We start from the raw sequence: 19,574 nt of genomic DNA on the forward strand, positions 1-19,574 counted from the left end.
ATTTTCAATAGATATCTTTTGTCTTTCATAAAAACATCTGCTAATGGATAGGCCCCTTTAGACTTATGGTACGTAACGTTTCTGAACTGTGAGCCTGATTCTTTACCGATCACAACTGCGATTGCAATAGCGATTACGCACGCAGTCTCACTGCGATAGCATGCTAATCTATTGCGATCGCTATGCCACCGCAGCACTACATAAGGATGCCCACTTTACCTTACACACATCAAATCATCGGTACCATTGAGTACCATCGCAGCCTCACGCACACTTGCACAAGCTCTGACCTTACTCAGAAATTGCTAACCTCGCTGCACGCTACGAGTACTCAGGCTGCGTATGGTATCGCAGTGGATAATTTATGCACGCCCCTGCAACGGCGTTCAAATGCACTGGCACGCCTGCATGTCTCTGACCCTTACTTCCCCCCCTCCCCTTCCCCCGTTACCACCCACAAACGGTACTTCCGGTCAATCACTCTGCGATGGATCTGCATAGTCACTGATCGCAGTGGCCGGTTCATACAATCAGCCGATTGCGTGCATAGTAGCAGTTGCAATCCTTGCTGGATCAGGCCCCGTATCAGCACAATAAGGATGGTCGCCAGCAGAATTGCGTTGTGACGTAATTATCAGGTGTTTTGTGTTATTTAAGCATCTGTGTTGTGCACTCAGCTACTTTTCAGGCTACACACTCTTAAGTGCTCACTCAGTCTGTGCTATACTAGTATAGTATGTAGGTTACTTGCTGTATTGCGTCGCTCTGCGCATGTACGGCGTAACTGCACTGATTTGCTGCGTTCCATGGGATCACGTGTACTATCACCTGTCACTCTAACCCTGCTAAGGTCCTCCCAATTCCCTGGCATTGGCCGCCTCTACTAAAGCCCCTCCCACTCCCCTGGCATTGGCCGCCTCTGATAAAGCCCCTCCCACTCCCCTGCCATTGGTCGTCTCGCGTCATCATAGCAACTTGCAAGTTCTCCCACCCCTTAGTCACCCAAAGTTACTGACGTCCTCTGCGGCCAACCGAAAGTCCAGAATCCCTGTCTGACAGCTCTGTTCACCCAATTAGCTGGTTTAGGGGAGGGACATCCGCTGTCGGTGCTCCTGGATGCAGATCAGGCGAGCGCTGCTGTCTGTGACTCTCTCCTGTTCAGGTGTCTTGCTTTACTCCGTGTAGCCGCAGTCATGATCGGCATAGACAAGCTGCCCATCGAGGAGACCCTGGAGGACAGTCCTCAGGTCAGAGGCCTGGCAGGGAAGGGGCTGTGTAGTTGCTTTGTGTACTAGAGGATTGGGGTGCAGTGACGTCATCCTGTGACATCACTCATCCTCCTGAACTGTTCCTCATAGGGGTCAGTCCTGGTCCCATCATGTGGTGGACATAGATACCTCTCCCAGCTAGTGTAATCCCCTTGGACTGATGCAGAGCAGTGACTGACAGGGCAATTAGCCACATTTATGTCTGTGTCATTGTTGCCAACATTTTAAAATAGTATCCAGGGACTTGTTGATTTGCTCAGTGCATCTAAGCATGTCCTGTGTTATACCAGTGTGGCCTCCCCCATCATCCCCATGATGCAATGTATGTTGAATATTTGTATTTTGTTTTTATTTTATGCATTTTAAATACTACCCTTGAATAAATATTAATGACATTTATGGTGATAATTGCAGCCATTATGGCAAGAAAAGAGGTACTTTGTTAAGAAGTTGGTAAGTATTGCAAATAGGGACATTTACAGGAACATAACCATACATATAGTCACTTCTGTTAGTCATGAACACTCCCCAGGATTACTAATCAGTTACTGAGTAGCCCACTGCTTACACTGTATGATGATCGCATTGTGTTGTCCACCATTAGAGTAAGCTGTGAAGTCTATAATGCTGGAGTGCAGTAGAGAAGTGATTGCATAATAAATCTTGTCCTGTCTCTGAGATCCTCCAATATATGGGAAAGGGTGGTGGAGTTCCAATCAGGTCCTGTAATGGAGAATATATATACCAGTATATCCCTTTTAGACAGAAGACCAGGGAAATGCATGGATACTTCCTGGGTCTATCAACCCTGGAAATTCCCAGGTCTTAGTCTGAGACCCCCATTCACACACTAAACCAAAACCGGGGAAATTCCAGGGTCGGATATGCTCACACTAAACCCAGGTCTGCCCTGGAAGTTGGTGTGGATTTAAAGGGGATACTATTTTTTTTTTGTTCACAGTAATAACAATATAATAATTAGCATTTTTAGAGTAAAGTTTATTTCCAATGGTTTTTTTTGTTGAAAACCAGTACATTTTTACATTACAATATAAGAAACTTATGAATATAGCCTAGAAAGTTTCGGTCTATACAAAGACAAAATTTTCACATAAAGTAAAACATAAAATAATACACACTTAGGTTTGTTTGCTCCCCAGTTATGTGGTCTGAGTGACTACAGTGGATGTCATCTGCAGGTGCACAGAACAGCCAATGAGAGAGTTTTCTTAAAACCCGGGTTGGATGCATTCACACTAGAGGCTACCCGGGTTGCACTCAGGAAAACCCCTGGTATAGAGCAGGGTCATGGACCCGGGACTTTGACCCGGGTCATTTCTTTTCACACATAGCAAAAACCCGGGTTGATGCACGTTTCGGCCAAAAACCTGGGTTTTTGCTGTATGTCTGAAATTAGTATTAATGGCTCTCTAGCTTCCTGCTAGGCTGTTTTAGCAGGGCGCCGCGCCCTGCCCTATTTCTAAAGGGCAAAAAGCACCCTGCCCTCCTGCGCGGCAATAGCCTGCGGGTGCCGTACCTACCCGCTGTTTGCAGTGTCCCGCAGGTGGGGAAAACTGCTGTGTAGCGGTCACCGACAGTGAATGGATGCCGGGTGCATGCGTCAAGCATCCATTCACACTGTAGCAGCACTTGGGGGCAGCCGGACGTGTCTGTAAGTGCCGGGCACACCCCCAAGAGTCACAAAAAGGGGACGTGTCTAAAGATATGCCTCTTTCCCTTGGCCACACCCCCTTTTCGAGCATGTGCGCGCCTTCAGTGCAAGCAGATGTGCCCTTTCTCTAAGTCCGGCGCCGGACCTACAGTGAACACTGGCTTTCTGAGACTACGAACTGCTACATCTGTAGCATCCACTTCTTTTTCATTATATATGTTAATACATAATAGTGTGGGTTCAGGTTTGCACACACTCTTCTTATATATGTATATAACTGTTAGGTGTATTGTGACCCTGGCCTTTCTGCTTATTTGGTGTAAACTAGGCTCAATTTCACATTACTTCTGGATTGTATTTATATGGCACTGCTGTCTGATGACTTATATTCTAGGCGCATAGTATTAGTAATGCAAATCAGAATAAAGCTATATACGCATTCAGAAGCAATAAAACAAAACACGCCTAAACACAAGTGTACAAGTCTGTGTTCCAGATCAGTTCAGATTAATAGATGCCTATTGTCAGGCAAATACAGATGGATACAAATAGTGCAGAGTGTACTACATGCCTGTGGCGTTGTCTGTGTAATTGCCCTCATGAATAATCCTCTACGCAACTTTTGTTTTGCCTCACTCACATCTCCACCATGCAAGTATCTGACCTAAATTCCTGTCTGTTAGATATACATTATTCATTCCATGTTGTAGGCAACTTTTATATTTAAATGGACAGTTCATCATGAATTATAGTGATCAGCACATACAGTGGGTTGGGTACGGGATTCTGGCGGTCAGAATCCCGATGCCGACATCCCGACAGGGTTACGATACCAACACCTGTCAGTATGTATACCCCTAACCCTCCGTCCCCACACCCTAAACCTAAACCCCTCACTAGTGCTAAACCCCAGTACTTGCCATTGGGATACAGGCACCGGGATTATGACGGGCATCGGCACCCCTCACGCCGGGATTATAACTACATCCCCATACAGTTATATATGACCCATACACAAGCTATGACTTAAGTAAGTAATTAAGGTAGAAGACCATAAAATAGAAAACTTTTGTAGCTTCCCATTGGATCACACTGTTGTCTCACAACACAAGTGTATTGCTCGGCCTTACCCACCCACACCTCATGTAATTCCTCCAACAGTCACTTATGCGCATGGGAACTGTAGTGAGTTTGCATTATCCTGGCTGGAACCAAAATTTGTATTTCTAATATAGTTTGCTTTATATAAAAGAGAGGCTTTGAATGATGACTCTTGATATTTATGTGCAGAAGTCTCAAACATCTGGGAACTCAAAATAAATAAGATGTAATCATTTTGTGTTGCACATAGCAGACTTATTTCAGTGACCCCACGGAAGACTATTGTGACAGCAGCAACATTACTTGCACACTAAACAGCAGGAACCTAATTAGGTTTTCAACACTTGGGTGGATCTAGACTTTGTTTAGTGGTCTGTTGACCAGTTATATTAACCCGGCATCTTTCTCATCTGCCAATCCGTAATGCTGCAGCGAGGTTAATTTTCCTTTACTTGCACCCCATACCCTACAGAATCCACTTTGCCAGATCCAGCTCCCCCCAATCTTTCCTACAAAGTCCTCAACCAATCCTCTACCATGTCCCCTGTCTTCTTCAAAGCCTATGAATCTCCCACCTGGTTTGCCCTTACTCTGAGTTGAACTTGCAGATATTTTGTCAGCATCTTTTTCCCGCAGTAAATTGTCAGCTCTCAGGGACAGGGCCACCTTTTTTCTTGTCTGTACGCCCAACTAGTCCAGGTGTGTATCCTTTTAATAGCTTCTTGTATGTCCGTTCTATGGTTTGTGTTCAATATTTTTGCTATCTGGTCTGCTCAGTATCTCGCTGGGTGTTCAGTTTGGTTCCTGTGTAATGCACAATTTCCCACTTTATGCCGATGTGTAATATTGTGGTGCCCTATATAATTTAATTTATTTAAACTAGTATTATCTCTGCCCAATAATATAGGGGGAGAATCGTTTAGCCGTGGGACTTACCACAGAGTTTTACCTCCACCAGTGCCCAGAGCTATTTAGTTATTTCCCACGGTAAACCATAGTTTGTTGGTTAAGTGCCTGGAGCAATGCAAATACTGCCCACAGTATAATCGCGACTAGCCCCGGAAGAACTAGTTAACACGGATGTCTGCCTGCACCTCAGGAGGGTGTGAGCTGAAATCCGTGTTAAGTACACCCTTGGGGCTAGCCGCTGGCTTTCCAGGGGCAGTTATTGAATAGCTCCAGGCATTTAACCCAGAAGCTAAAAATCCAGCGGTTGATTGAATTGCCCCCATAAATGTTGCAAGAGGAAGCTAGAAATTCTACATGTGATAAATAATTTTTGTTTTCTTTGAAGTTTGCACCAGGACTTGTGCAAGGCAAGGGGAAAAATTGTTCCCTTGACATAAATGTCCTTACTAATATAATGAAGGCTTTATAGTGTAAGGCACCTCTACTATTTGCAGACTGAAATTTGATTGTGTTATTTGCACAGTGTAAACTCCCTTAAATGGTTGATTGTGGGAGTTGTGATTACAAGGGAGCTACCATCCCAATGCTGGTCACCGGTGGCAATTTCTGGTGCTGATTGGTAAGCGACTCTAGCCGGGGATGAGTTTTTTAAATAACAATAACACTGTGTCCAGAATTTAGCATATTTTGCGCTGATTATATCACATGACTGGGTTTGAGGAAGTTACCAGCGGAAGGTCTTGGACTCAAACATTTGAAAAATGATTTCCAAGTATAGAGCATGACTTTATATTTTTTGGAAAATTGTGTTTGTTCCTTGGGGGGAGATGTATCGAACCTTTAAGAGACATAAAGTGGGAGTAGTTGCCCACAACAACCAATCAACTTTTAACTGTAATTTTATAGACTGATAAATAAATGATAGTCAGGAGCTGACTGGTTGCTCGCCACTTTATATCTCTCGAAGGTTTGCTACATCTCCTCTTTGGTGTGCGATTGCTGTTGAAGTTATAAAGAATTGTGTTTTAGTTGTCCACAGAAAGCAAAGACAAAGTCTCAAGCATTGTATCTGTGTATGGCCATGTTTACATAATTGTGTGTGTTTGCTCCTCGCCTTCTGACATATTGGTTCTGAAACCATTTTTATTTTCAGACTGTTTTTATTTCACTTGGTTTATATATATGTTTTATGGTGTGGTACTTTATTCTGGAACATAGCCCCTGAATTGTTATCTTATAGCCATTCTTCTACGCCTTAAGTTTGTACAATTTTTGTGTTGTATTTGGGTTCGGACGCACCCCTGTCAGACAGCAAATTCAAATTGGATGTATTCAAGGAACTGCAACCTTTTTTATTTTACAAGGGTTATGTATGAAACGCCATTGTTGAACCACCCGCTAACCAAGGAAACAGCTACATTTTGCTAGTTTTGGTCCTACATTTGAGGTCTGTAGACACGTATTAAATAGTGGCATAGAAAGTGATGCTGCAGATGCCATATTTAAATTGGGATCCACGTGTTCTCCATAATTATGCTACTTTTGAAGTGCAAGGGCACCCTCAGTATGAAGAGCTAAATGGTTTGGGAGACTTCTAAATCTCAGTGAGCAACATGATCTTGGTTCTGTTATGTACATAGGTCTTCTAACCTGAATTTTGTAAATCATAAAAATAAACCTCTATCATGCCCCACAGCTGTAAACAATTGGGAAATTGCTAATTTTCTGTGGAGCTAAATGTATTTTGATGTATCTTTTTGACTAAATAATTTTTGTGTTATTTTTTATTCTTCTTTTCAGACCCGGTCCCTGCTGGGAGTGTTTGAGGAAGACGCAGCCGCTATCTCCAGTTACTGCAGTCAGCTGTATCATGCTATGCACAGGATTTATGACGCTCAGGTACTGGCCGCAAACTGCACTATGAATGACAAGTCAATTGTTTGTTTTCAAAAGATGGAGTAGCGTTATAAGGCTTCCAATTCCTGAAAGCCGGAAAGATAGAGAAATTAGCACCATTTTGTTATGCCCTTTGGGGATATCTGTCACACACACAGGGGTTCACTTTGTTCTCACGGTGTAATTCACAATGGGTTCCTGCAAATATCCAACAGTCATGTTTTTGCTGTTGTATTGTTGTATTACCTCTTGAAATTGCTATCCAAGAGTCTAGTTTAAGATAATTTATATCGGGAGTACTGTCCGTGGATACTGTGTTCATTGTGAACGTAGGAAGGGCACCCAGTCACACTGTGTTCCAATATTGACAGGCATTTAAAAATATTCATAATAATCTAGCTCGTAGTAAAGATTCTTAAACAAAAACTTCTTATATACTACAGCAAATTAAACAAAACATAATGTATTTTTCAAGAAGAGAAGTCAGGTATAAGTGTGTGTGTGTATGTATATGTGTGTGTGTGTATGTATGTGTGTATGTATGTGTGTGTGTGTGTGTATGTATGTATATGTGTGAGTGTGTGTGTATATATATATATATATATATATATATATATTATTTTTTCTTTTAAATAGAAGTGGCTTAAAGCTTTTCTACATATATTATTGTTAATATAGTGTAGGCACATTTTTGAATACATTTTATTGAATTAAGTTCATGTAATATATACACTTTACTATTTTCCAGTGTCTGTATGTCATTTATTGAGTTTAAGAATGTTTTTATTGGCAGATTTAGCCTGGGTTGTTTTTCTCCATTATGAAAAATACCTAATTTGTTAATATTATTTAATTCTGTGTAATTGTGTACACACTTAACAATATATTTAGTTTTTTGTTTTGCAGCAGATTTAGTGGTGTGCTATCAAATATTTATTTTGTAATGTTTTATTTTGTAATGTCTGAAGCATTACAATGAGTTGTGGTGGCGGAATGAGAAGATGTGACGTTCATGAAACCCCTAGAAACCTGCATGTTATTTGGCCTTAAAAACCACAATTTTCTAATGATCTGATTAATGTTGTTTTATTTGTCACCAGAATGAATTAAGCGCAGCCACTCATGTAACGTCCAAAATTTTGAAAGAGTACGAGAATCAGGTATGTAGGCAGACTGGTAACCTGGCAGCTGTGGTGATAATTCAGACATGGGGGGGGGATTCAAAGGTAGATGCAGTATAGGCTGCGCCTTTTTTCACAACTGCGTCTTTATTCTAATGCTGCAGCCGATGGGCGTTCTATTGAGATGCCCACCGACTGCGGCGTGAATATGCCGATGTTCGTACTAAGACGCACCATTGGTCATACTATCGGACATTGCACCTGCCTTATGGCAGACACAGAATGTTTGATTAAACATGGCCGCCGGTTTCAGTGCATTCTGCACCTTTAGATGCGGTCGCTAACCCTGACAAGCCCACAATACCCCTGCGTCTGGTAACCACCCCCCAATTACCACCCAGAAACGCCCATTGAAATTTGTTTGATCTGCATGCCATCTCGACCTGCGTACGATGGCTTTCCTACTCGCCCTCCGAATCACCCCTACCATGTGGTCACATAAATGCTGGATCACTGTTGTTGAATTTCATTTTTGTTTCCTGAAGTGGAACTCGTTACTCATAGAAACATAGAATTTGTCGGCAGATAAGAACCACTTGGCACATCTAGTCTGCCCCTTTTCATGTATCCTTTAGGCAACTTCAACCCTATTTGCTCCTTACGTCTCTCTTAAGGATATTTTATGCCTATCCCGTGTGTTTAAATTGTTCCACCGTTTTAGCTTCAACCACCCCTGATGGGAGGCTCAGACTTGGAGCTACTCATGTCTTAAAGATGGCAAATAAAAGATGCTTGGTTTACTGTGCATTAAAAACAGTTATGCAGAGCATTATGTCTGGTGTAATCCAATGGAAATTGATTAGATTATCGGTTTCTTTTATTGTCTTATGCTGGGTTCACACTGACCTATCGGCCAATATATCTGCTGCCCACCGGTCTGTGTGTGCCTGCGATATGTTGGTGAACATCGGCGTTCAGCGACATATCGCATTGGCTGTGCTGCAGAGCCGATGGACAGATATGTCTGCAGACATATCTGTCCATCGGCAGGTGTTTGACCGCCCGTACACACAGCACGGCAGCCGTTAGGATGGGGGCGGGTCACGTCCCGCACCCGCCTGCCGGGACCCGAGGGCACAAGCAGATGATGGCCAGTGTGTTTGAACGACCATCATCTGCAGATATTAACTCGCCCTAGATCAAAGGGCCTGATTCAGAGCCGCTTGCGAGCGCATAGCGCTCGCAAGCGGGTCGATGGTCCCCGACTGCGTATGCGCCGCCTCCGGCGTGCGCATGCGTGAGACCTGAACTGCGACGGCAGCTCCGTCGCAACGGGTCTCGCTACAAGGCGGGACGGCTCTCTATGTTGATTGACAGCTCGCCCCGTTTTGTAGGTGAGGAGGGGGGGTGGCCGTTTGTGGGCGGCCCTACTGACATCACTCGTGATGTCAGTAGTGGACTTCCTGCTGTATTAGAGCAGAAAGTCCACTCGGGCTTGCGAGTGCTGAGACCCTACCATAGGGTCTCCTCGCAAGCCCGATGGTCGTGATAATCGCGTCCATCGCCAGGCCGCCTGCAAAAGCTGTGTGTGGTCAGGTCACCCACATCTTAGCGAGCGGCCTGGAGGCCGAAAAAAAACCCCGCCTTGATTCAGAGCGAGCGCTCGCAAACACGAGCGCCTCTGTATCGGGCCCAAAGTTTCTTGCTGAATAGTTGCTATAGCCTCCTTGCATGTTAGCAAATAACAGAATAACAGGAAAGATTCTTCACAGAACCATTACTAGAAAATATTATAACCAACCATCTATATCTATGAACAATTTTTGCATCAGTAAGTGTTGGTGGTGCTCCCACAGCCTAATTGAAGCAAAGTGATTACAGGAGAAAAAGTAAGGCTATTCTTGGGGCATAACTTGTATATGAATTCTTAAATATTTAAGTTAAAATATAACTTTTAATAGTATTAGTAAAATAAATAACAGGTACATACAAAATGATAATTGGCGAAAATATTTTGGACAATTTCTGCAAAATATGGGTTTCAATGAGTATGCTTAAACATAGAAATATGCAATAGATACCATAGGAATTGGTATATAGGCTACACTGTATGCAATCGTATGATCCCCATTAAACAGTGCAATATATGTCTACCGAACCTGGTATTCCTAAGTGGTCCCCCACACCAGTACTAACCAGGCCTGTCACTGGATCGCTTCCAAGATCAGGCGAGTTTGGGCATAATCAGTGAAGTATGACTGTAGACAATTGCTACTGAAAGTATATGGGGATTCACTCTATGCACGTGGTCTGAGCCTATTGTAAAAATGTAGGACTGTTCTCACCAGAAAAGTCCAATTGATAATTAGTTGCTATCAAGACAAGTGATGCATAAGCATACCTTACTTGTGATGCAATCAATTTAACATATATTGTATTGTATTGTATTTATTGTTGTCATCAGCAAAACAAGTTTGACAGACGAAATTACATTGCACTTTTTTAAATCAGTGAATAGCAATCCATGGTAAAGGTTATCACAAACAATTTCACAAAAATAATAAAATTAAAATTAACTAAAGAGATACAATCATAGCATTCAACATGCGCACAGCAGATGGAAGAAAACTAACCCTCAAGCGACTCGTACGTGCCCGAAGTACTCTAAACCGCTTTAAAGATGGGAGCTTATCAAAAAATTCATGAAATGGATGGCTTGGATCCGATATGATACCTTTGGTTCTCTTTAGAACCCTAAGCCCATAAACATCATGAATAGTTGGCAACTGCACGCCAATGATTTTGCTGGCGGTCCTAACAACCCGTTCCAGTGCACTTCTTTCACTCGCTGTGCAGTTGCCATACCAGATAATGATACCAAACGTCAGAATGCTCTCAATTGAGCATCTGTAAAAGTTTAGCATAGTTACTTTGCTAACTCCCGAGGCCCACAAACGTCTTAGGAAAAACAAACGCTGTTGCGCCTTTTTGATTAGGGACAGTGTATTTAAAGACCATGTCAAATCTGCCGCAACCTGGATACCCAGAAATTTAAAAGACTCAACTATATCAACATCCTGGTTGTTAATAGACACTGGCAATTTCTGCTCTAAACATCTCCTACGAAAATCAATTACCAGTTCTTTTGTCTTGTCACCATTTAGGAGCAAGTGATTATCACCACTCCAAGAAACCAAATTTTTGATCTCTTTCCTATAATGGGACTCATCATTCCTGCTAATTAACCCAACGACTGCAATATCATCAGCAAATTTGATGATTTTCACAGAATCAGAAGTCGACACGCAGTCGTGGGTAAATAGCGAGTATAATAGGGGGCTGAGAACACAACCCTGGGGAACACCAGTCTTAATCAACACTTCCCCCGACACAGCACCTCCAATTCTAACTACTTGTGGTCTATCAGTTAAAAAGTTTAAAACCCAGTTACAAATAGACCCACTTAACCCCAAGTCAAACAACTTAGATGTTAGTGAGACGGGAATAACCGTATTAAAAGCAGAACTAAAATCAACAAAGAGTATCCGAACATAAGAATCCCTCACTTCCAAATGAGCTAAAATAGAGTGAAGTGCTGTAAGTACCGCATCATCAGTGCAACGATTTTTCCTATATGCAAACTGAAAAGGATCAAAATCTACTGGGAAAAAAGATTGAATATGTCCTAATACCAGCCTTTCAAAGCATTTCATTATCAATGAAGTTAGTGCAATTGGGCGATAATCATTAAGGCATTTTACTACCCCCTTTTTTGGAACTGGAACAATATTTGCCTTCTTAAAACATCTCGGCACTACACAATTAAAAAGGGACAAATTAAATAAGACCGTTAATATCCAACTTAACTGGTCTGCACACCCCTTGAGGACTTTACCGCTAATCCCATCCGGGCCGGCTGATTTACACAAATCAACCCGACGTAGACATTTAATCACATCATACTCCTCCAACATAAGAGGAGACTCCCCCACCCGGGGAATTTGGGGCGTAACAGAAAAACTATTCTCTTGATCAAACCTAGAGTAGAACAGGTTCAAATCTTCAGCTAATAGATTATTGTCATTGCTAATCACCTCCTTTTTTATTTTACAACCAGTAATATCCTGGATCATCTGCCACAGGCTTCTCGGATTCCTGTTATCATGACTTCTAGCTTCAATCTTTGCGGAGTAACTAATTTTAGCCCTCCTAATACCTTTCTGCAATTCACAGATATATATAACATAAGCATATGTAAATTTCAACTTTTAGAAAACATCACATAAGTAACTGTATCTCAAACTTTAATTAGTTCAAAATATACATGATAGATAATAGCTCTACATTTATGACAAACAAAGTAACCTAGCCTGACAAATCACATTCCTATGGTATCTATTGCATATTTCTATGTTTAAGCATACTCATTGAAACCCATATTTTGGTGTGTGTGGGGTATTTTGCAGAAATTGTCCAAAATATTTTCGCCAATTATCATTTTGTATGTACCTGTTATTTATTTTACTAATACTATTAAAAGTTATATTTTAACTTAAATATTTAAGAATTCATATTCAAGTTGTGCCCCAAGAATAGCCTTACTTTTTCTCCTGTAATCACTATGTTAGCAAGTAACCCCCAAAACATGGAGGATTCTTTATTCAAATGCCAGTTCTTTATCATGCAAAGCTTTAAACTAATCTAGAATTTTCATGATACTTCACCCATAGAGTAGACTGTTGCATAGGAGTCTGTGAATAATTACTTTTTCCTTGGCACAGAAATCAATATCACTACTAGAAGTCTTCTTGTTAACTCCGCTATATAAATACATTTACCTGTGCAAAATGACTGATAAATTCTACAAAATAATCATTAACCCTGCTCCTGTTGTTTACATCTTTCCATTTGCATGATATTGGTATTTAGCCGTAGCCGCAAAGATATGTGACCTGGGTACTTTGCTGTAGGTAATTTGGCTTAATTGCACGACATAAACATACAACTGCACTGGCAGGCTCAGAGCAAAGTACAATGTTTATAGTCAGCGACACCAGCATCATCCCTATGCTAGACATGTTTATACCAATCCGTGTTATTGGTCAGTGTGCAGACTGATTTATCCCGTTCAGTCTGGGCAGTGAGGGGCCGATTCAATTGTTGTGTGGGCGGCAATAAACTATTTCTCAAACCTTCCTCAGCAGTCATTTTAATGTGCTGAACTTAAAGTAATGGTGGAACTGCAGTGGGGGTGTCTGCATCTTTGCCCCTCCTCAGATACCCACAGTTGTGCCTGAGGCTCCCCACTCTGCTTTTATATTCTCCTCTGAATGGCCATGTGCCAGACTTGCTTGCTCAGAAGAGGTCCTGTCTTTGTTTTTTATTCTCAGAGCAGGGGGTCCGTTGGAGGCTTTTTATTGGTTCTTTTGGAACACACAGCTCCCCTATTTTTCTGATAGTTATTTTACACAAATCCAGGACCGCATGTAACCAATTAACACTCTGCATAAAAAATTTTTGGCGGGAAAAAAACATCTAACTCTCTTTTTTTTTTTTTGCAGCTTTTTCCTCTAGGTGGCGATGATGAGGTGATGACATCAACTTTACAACAGTTTTCAAAAGTGATTGATGAGGTAAGCGCCTCTGTTACCTGTCTGTTCAATGACAATCAGCCTTTATAGTGCCGACCGTGTAAAACGTCTTCATAACTTTGTCTTTTTTGGTGGTTTTTTTAAAATAAAATCATGTTTTCATGACCATTAGATTTGATCCCCTTTTAATGACGTCTTACTGTGTGATTATCTCGGTAAAAGGCCATTTTCAAGCTGGGTACACACCTGAAAGACTGTGTGACCTAGCAGCGCAGCGATGCGATGTAACGATATATCGCATGGCCGTACACACTACACGATCTGTCATATGACTACGCGGGTACATCATTACATGCTTCATGTAACAACATCACGTCGTCCATTGAATCGCGCCATAGGATGTTCAGAACATCCAATGGGACATTGCAATGAACGACGGGGGAAAAAGAGAGATTGGGTGTACACACTATACAATGGCCGTGCAGATTGTTCGTAAGTATCAAGAATGCACAATATATTGTATAGTGTGTAACCAGCTTTATTTTTCCTATTGAAAATAGAGATGGAGCCCTCACTTTAATATAAGTCTTTCTTCAGCTAAAATCCCTATAGAAACGTTTTACTGCTTTCCTGCTAACAGTCCAGAATCTAATACCCCTTATACAGCGACTGAAATATCCCGGGTTGATGCACGTGAACGCGCATAGTCCCGGGAATTTAGTCGGTGTGAACGGATCAACCCGGGTCCAGAGACCCGGGGATCCGACCCTGCTCCATTGCAGGGTTGAGCGCGGGTTGTTCCCGTGTCACCCTATAATGTAAACGGCGCGGCCCGGCTCACTATGACCCGGGTCGCGCCGCATGCCGCCTGATTGGCCGGCTTCAGTGGTGCTTAGAGATGACATCATCTGCAAGCAGCGCCTGCCCGAGCGGCATGAAGCAGCGCATCACACCTGCTCTCCCTGCCTCCGGACCGCTGCAGGATAAGGTAAGTAGGTCGCGGAGGGGGGAGGGAGGGCTGGTCACCTTCGCCGGGCAGACGGGTCAGTGCTGACCCGGGTCAGGTGTGAATGGTGCCGACTCGGGCATAGCCCGGGACGGCGCCGCAGTGTAAAAGGGGGTTGCCCCGGGTCTGATCCGGGTTGGAAACGTGTTCCAAATCCCGGGTCAGACTCTGGGATTTTGGTGTAAAAGGTGTATTAGTGTGAAATATAGAAGAAAAATTAATGTTGGTGGTGATAGCATATTGTTTCTTCAATATAAACTTTACCACAATCTCTGTAGTGCAGTGGTGCACTCAGAGGGGTTTCTGATTAACCAGAAATCTACAATAATCTGCTCAAAACTGGCAATCTACTTTTGAGCAGTTGTGGCAAAAGGCTTTTTAAAAAGAGGCAGAATGTGTAAGTCACGTTTTGCTGGATAAAGTAAACGAACCCTTAAACTGTACTAATTACTGAAATCATAAAACTATAGGCATTTGGCTGCAGATATATTATCCTTATCAAACTGAACAAATAAAAAAGATCTGGACAATTGCAGATTAAAAAAAAATGTGACTGTATTGATCATAAAATGAAAACTGTACAAATGGATGACCCTATCCGTAGGAACCAGGCACACAATACAAATGTGAAAGGAAATCCTTGTAATTGTAGCTATGCGTTTTTGTTTTAGTTTTTTTTTTTTTTTTTTTTTATCTCTAGGCTGTAAAATATAATCTATCTCTCATAATGTGTTTTTATTTGGGTTTTTATAATTGCCTCTAATCTAAGACAATTTGCGAAAAGTAACTTTGAAGGATTGTGATCGTCTAGACCAGGGGTCTTCAACCTTGGCCCTCCAGCTGCTGTGGAACTACACATCCCAGCATGCACTGCCACCTTTTTGATATAACAGCATGCTAAAACTATGGCAGTGCATGCTGGGATGTGTAGTTCCACAGCAGCTGGAGGGCCAAGGTTGAAGACCCCTGGTCTAGACAGTAGCTTTTTCTATCTTACGTTCTTTAGGCTGGATTGATACTCAGACAAGTAGATGTATTATAATCAAGCCAGGCGTGTCTGTTACATTTTTTTTATCCCTTTTGTGCTTGTATAATGAATATATTGCCTTTTAAATGTATGAGGGGTCATGCAGACTAGAACGTAAGTCCAACCCGGAAGCACAATATGTGTGTTTTCATACTGTGCAAGCGTAGTAAAGGAGAGTATGTCTCATTCTGTATGTATCTATCTCCCTATTGCGCCTCGCACTTAGAGGGGAGAATGGGGGAGGCAAGGACGGGCTGATATAAAAGGAATACATTAAGGGTGTACCTTGCATGCCATGTTGTGGCCACTTCCCTCCCTGCTACAACACCGTTACAGGCATTCTATAGATACCTGCAGCTCTTAATATTAACACAGACTGCATATACTATATTGACACGATTACTCCTACAATTACAATTGTTAGGTCAATTTATTCCATCGCTATATGAGGAGCCCCTTAACATTCATGTTGACGGGCTTTACCTAGATCTCACACGAATGTAGCTGACCTAGAGTGTCATTGTTTTTATCAGTTTGCTAAATCTCCTGTATCTCCTCCCAAAACCGTCTATTGCAGTCTTACTGGTGTGAGAAGTCCCTCACGTTTGGGGCCATGGTGTGCTGGCAGATCTGGACGTCACTAGAGACTTGGCCACGTTGGCAGATCTTGAAAATGACAGTGAGCAGACGCAGGGATAAAGTTACTAAAGTTTGCCTTGTACACAAATTGTCCAGATCAACCAACCTGATTCTAGCTAACATTTATCTGGCACATTAGACAAAATGTTAGCTAGAATCTCTCTGGCTCTATGGGCAACACCTTCCCTTTTGTAAAACGGCACGTTATTTGCAGGTGATGAGCACACTTTGCTAGAGAGCACCAGAAGCTATGTCTTTCATCAGTACTGGCCTGTATTGTTCAAGGGTGAACCTGCAAGGGAGTGCGGCCATCACCGGGCCCATAAGGCCCTTATTCCCCTTCCCATCCCCGGGGATCTTGTGGCTGGAAAGGCTTTATGTCATCTGGGTTCGGAATATTGTGTAGACATCCATAATGTTGATAATGTAAACATTGATGAAAGGTTGTCATGGACAGAATGCTGACACTGTTTTTTAAAGTCTGCCCCCAATGCTTACCCTAAGCCTAAAGCTATTGTTGACATTTTAACCATGTTGACATCATACCTGTCGGCATTGTGAATGTCGACCTGCTGACTGCATACTGGTCATCTCTAAGTGATAGTTTCTAATAGAGATGCGAGGTTTGGTTTTGAGACTGTTCTTTTCAGCAAATTAGCGCAACTTTTGAATTAGATCGGAATGATCCAAAACACGTGAGAGCCGGATAGCCAATACAATGTCATTTTGAGATCTGAATGTAATCTAGTAAAACTGAATCACTCATCTAGTTTCTAAGCAATCGTTCTAAGACTGGATTTGGTTAAGAATGTGCTGTTGAGTTTGAAATGACATTTTCTGCATACATTTAGTTTGTCTGGCAGTAGCTCCATTTCTTATGGTTTTCAAGTAAATAGAAGCCTTTATATATCCAGTAGAAAACGTACTGGTGCGTGACGGGGTGGGGTGCATCTAGGGATTGTTTGCAGTAGTTTTCAAGTGTCTTATAATATATACTTGGAGCTGTGATTACGATTAACTGATCGAGAAGACGGCTCAGCCTGTATGTTGTATTTGTGTCTGGAAAAAGCCCTTGTGGATGCATTTTACATTACTGATCTGTTATAGTGTGTGATGGTAACTGCGTTCTGGGCCTAATACAGAGTGTTACGGTAATGCTCCCGTAGCTGCAATTTTAGTAGCTGAGGATGTGCGAAAATCTGCAAATCCGCAGTGGCTGAGACTTGTACTGAACCTCCCACCTGAGCCATCGCAGCTGTCCGCAAATGCATGCACATACACGGCATGGGCCGCAGATCAGGCAAACATCGACTCCTCAAGTTAGTTTATGGTCACTCAGAATGGCCGCCGTAACTGAGACACTGGAGCCTTGTTATCTGTGGGTGGGATTGAGACGCGCCTGTGTTAGTCAACATTCCCCGTTGCCTCTCCCAAACACTCCCTGCCTGTCACTCACACCGTGATTGAAGACTTGCAGCGTGCGATTACAGTATGCTACCTAGACGCTTGCGCAGCGCCACTCAGATGCATGCACATTAGCAAAACATCAGTCCAATCGCGAAAACATTGGCATACCATACAAATCAGGCATTGTGTGCGGTGGCGACTACATTGTGCATGATGGTGACTACAACTGTATTGTGCGCAGTGGTGATTGTATTGTGCATAGTGGTAATTGTGGTTTGTTTTCCCCACAGCTGAGCTCTTGTCACGCAGTATTGTCCACCCAGCTAGCAGATGCCATGATGTTTCCCATTAGCCAATTTAAAGAGCGGGATTTAAAAGGTAACATTTTCTTATTCATTAATAATAAATATATATTAAATGAAATGTAATGTGTGATATTAAATCATCTCTGATTCTCATTACAGAAATCTTGACCTTAAAGGAGATTTTTCAGATTGCCAGTAACGGTATGTCTGATACAAAACATCTTATTTATATTATTTATTACCAGTTATTTATATAGCGCACACATATTCCACAGCACTTTACACAGAATATTTGTCCATTCACACCAGTCCCTGCCGCAGTGGAGCTTACAATCTATGGCCCTCATTCAGAGCCACTCGCTAGCGGCAGTACGCTCGTTCCGAGCGATGTTCGCACATCTGCGCATGCGTACGGTTTTTAGTACGCATGCGCGAACCAGTCAGTGCGGCCGAAAATCGTTGGTACGCAATATAGCGAGGGCCTGCTATATTGAGTGACAGAATGAGGCATATGTGGGTGGTAACAGGGGAAGGTGCTTGAAAACGGGGAGTGGAGATCCGAACGCAGGCGTGCTTAAAGGTCAAAACGGGCGTTTTAAGGGAGTGCATAATTAATACAGCAGCGTCATTGACCACGTCACTTGTTTTTTTTTAACTCAGAACTGCTCGCAAAATAGCGGTTGAAAACACCAACCACAAGAATAGCGAGCAGTTCATATGCTGTACGATGTACTCGATTAATCTAATAAATAGCGGACATGACGTATGGTGCGTGCGGCCAGGGGGCGTTTTTATCAAAAAAACGAGCGTATGTTTTGCTCGCTCGTTCAGACTTAGAGGTGTGAACAGACTGCAATGTGCGAACGGATCATTTGCATAGCCACCCCTTGTTTTTGAACGAACGAACGCAAATAACGGCTCTGAATGAGGGCCTATATTCCCTATCGCATGCTCACACACATACACACTAGTGGTAATTTTTGTTTGGAGCCAAATAACCTACCAGTATATTTTTGGAGTGTGGGAGGAAACCGGAGTACCCGGAGAAAACCCATGTAAGCACAGGGAGAACATACAAACTCCACACAGTTTGTGCCGTAGTGGGAATCAAACCCACGACCTCAATGCTGTGAGGCAGTATTGGAGAAAACTTTGGGCATAAAGTTAGCAATTTAGGTGAATTGGGGTTTTGGATACATGGTATGATATGAGTTGTATGGGTGCAGCAGTAGGCTAGGTTAGTTCTTGAGAAGTATCTAACATTATAGCAATGATAAGTAATATTTCCTTACTAATGCTTTTATACATTTATACTTTCTAGAGCTTTGTGTTACAGTACAAACAACCAACAGAAGTATGCAAAATGGGGATTTTATGTAGAGCAGAAAAATATTTTGTTAAACAGTCGCCTACAGAATAAAATAAAAGGTTTGCTGGAACAGCCACGTTATGTCACACCATCAGTAGGTGCAATGATGATTTTACATTATCAGTGGTTTTGATAACAGAACATACAGCCGTTTTTAGAATTAGTGTAAGGTACATTTATAGAAAAGTGTAATTTTTTTTTTTTTTTTTATAATAAAATGTGACAACTGCTTTCGATTTTCATTTTGTGCAAAAATCATAGAC

At 42.2% G+C, this 19,574-nt stretch overlaps 1 protein-coding gene across 3 annotated transcripts in view; it reads left to right on the forward strand.

Annotated features, from left to right (window-relative positions):
• The first annotated feature begins 1,084 nt into the window (after positions 1–1,084).
• The window catches only part of APPL1 (adaptor protein, phosphotyrosine interacting with PH domain and leucine zipper 1), a 61,757-nt gene continuing 43,267 nt past the window's right edge, over positions 1,085–19,574 (forward strand). The window contains exons 1-6 of one of the 3 annotated variants that reach the window (XM_088472681.1): positions 1,085–1,247; positions 6,751–6,849; positions 7,947–8,006; positions 13,529–13,600; positions 17,928–18,015; positions 18,102–18,143. In XM_088472681.1, coding sequence (XP_088328807.1) covers positions 1,194–1,247; positions 6,751–6,849; positions 7,947–8,006; positions 13,529–13,600; positions 17,928–18,015; positions 18,102–18,143 — 415 coding nt within the window. In that variant the 5' untranslated portion in view covers positions 1,085–1,193. The remainder of the gene's footprint in view (positions 1,248–6,750; positions 6,850–7,946; positions 8,007–13,528; positions 13,601–17,927; positions 18,016–18,101; positions 18,144–19,574) is intronic. The other 2 variants (XM_088472679.1, XM_088472680.1) reach the window with 2 other exon arrangements.

The sequence above is a fragment of the Taudactylus pleione genome, unplaced genomic scaffold (genome assembly GCF_031769625.1).
Source record: "Taudactylus pleione unplaced genomic scaffold, aTauple2 ptg000128l, whole genome shotgun sequence".
NCBI lineage: Eukaryota > Metazoa > Chordata > Amphibia > Anura > Myobatrachidae > Taudactylus > Taudactylus pleione.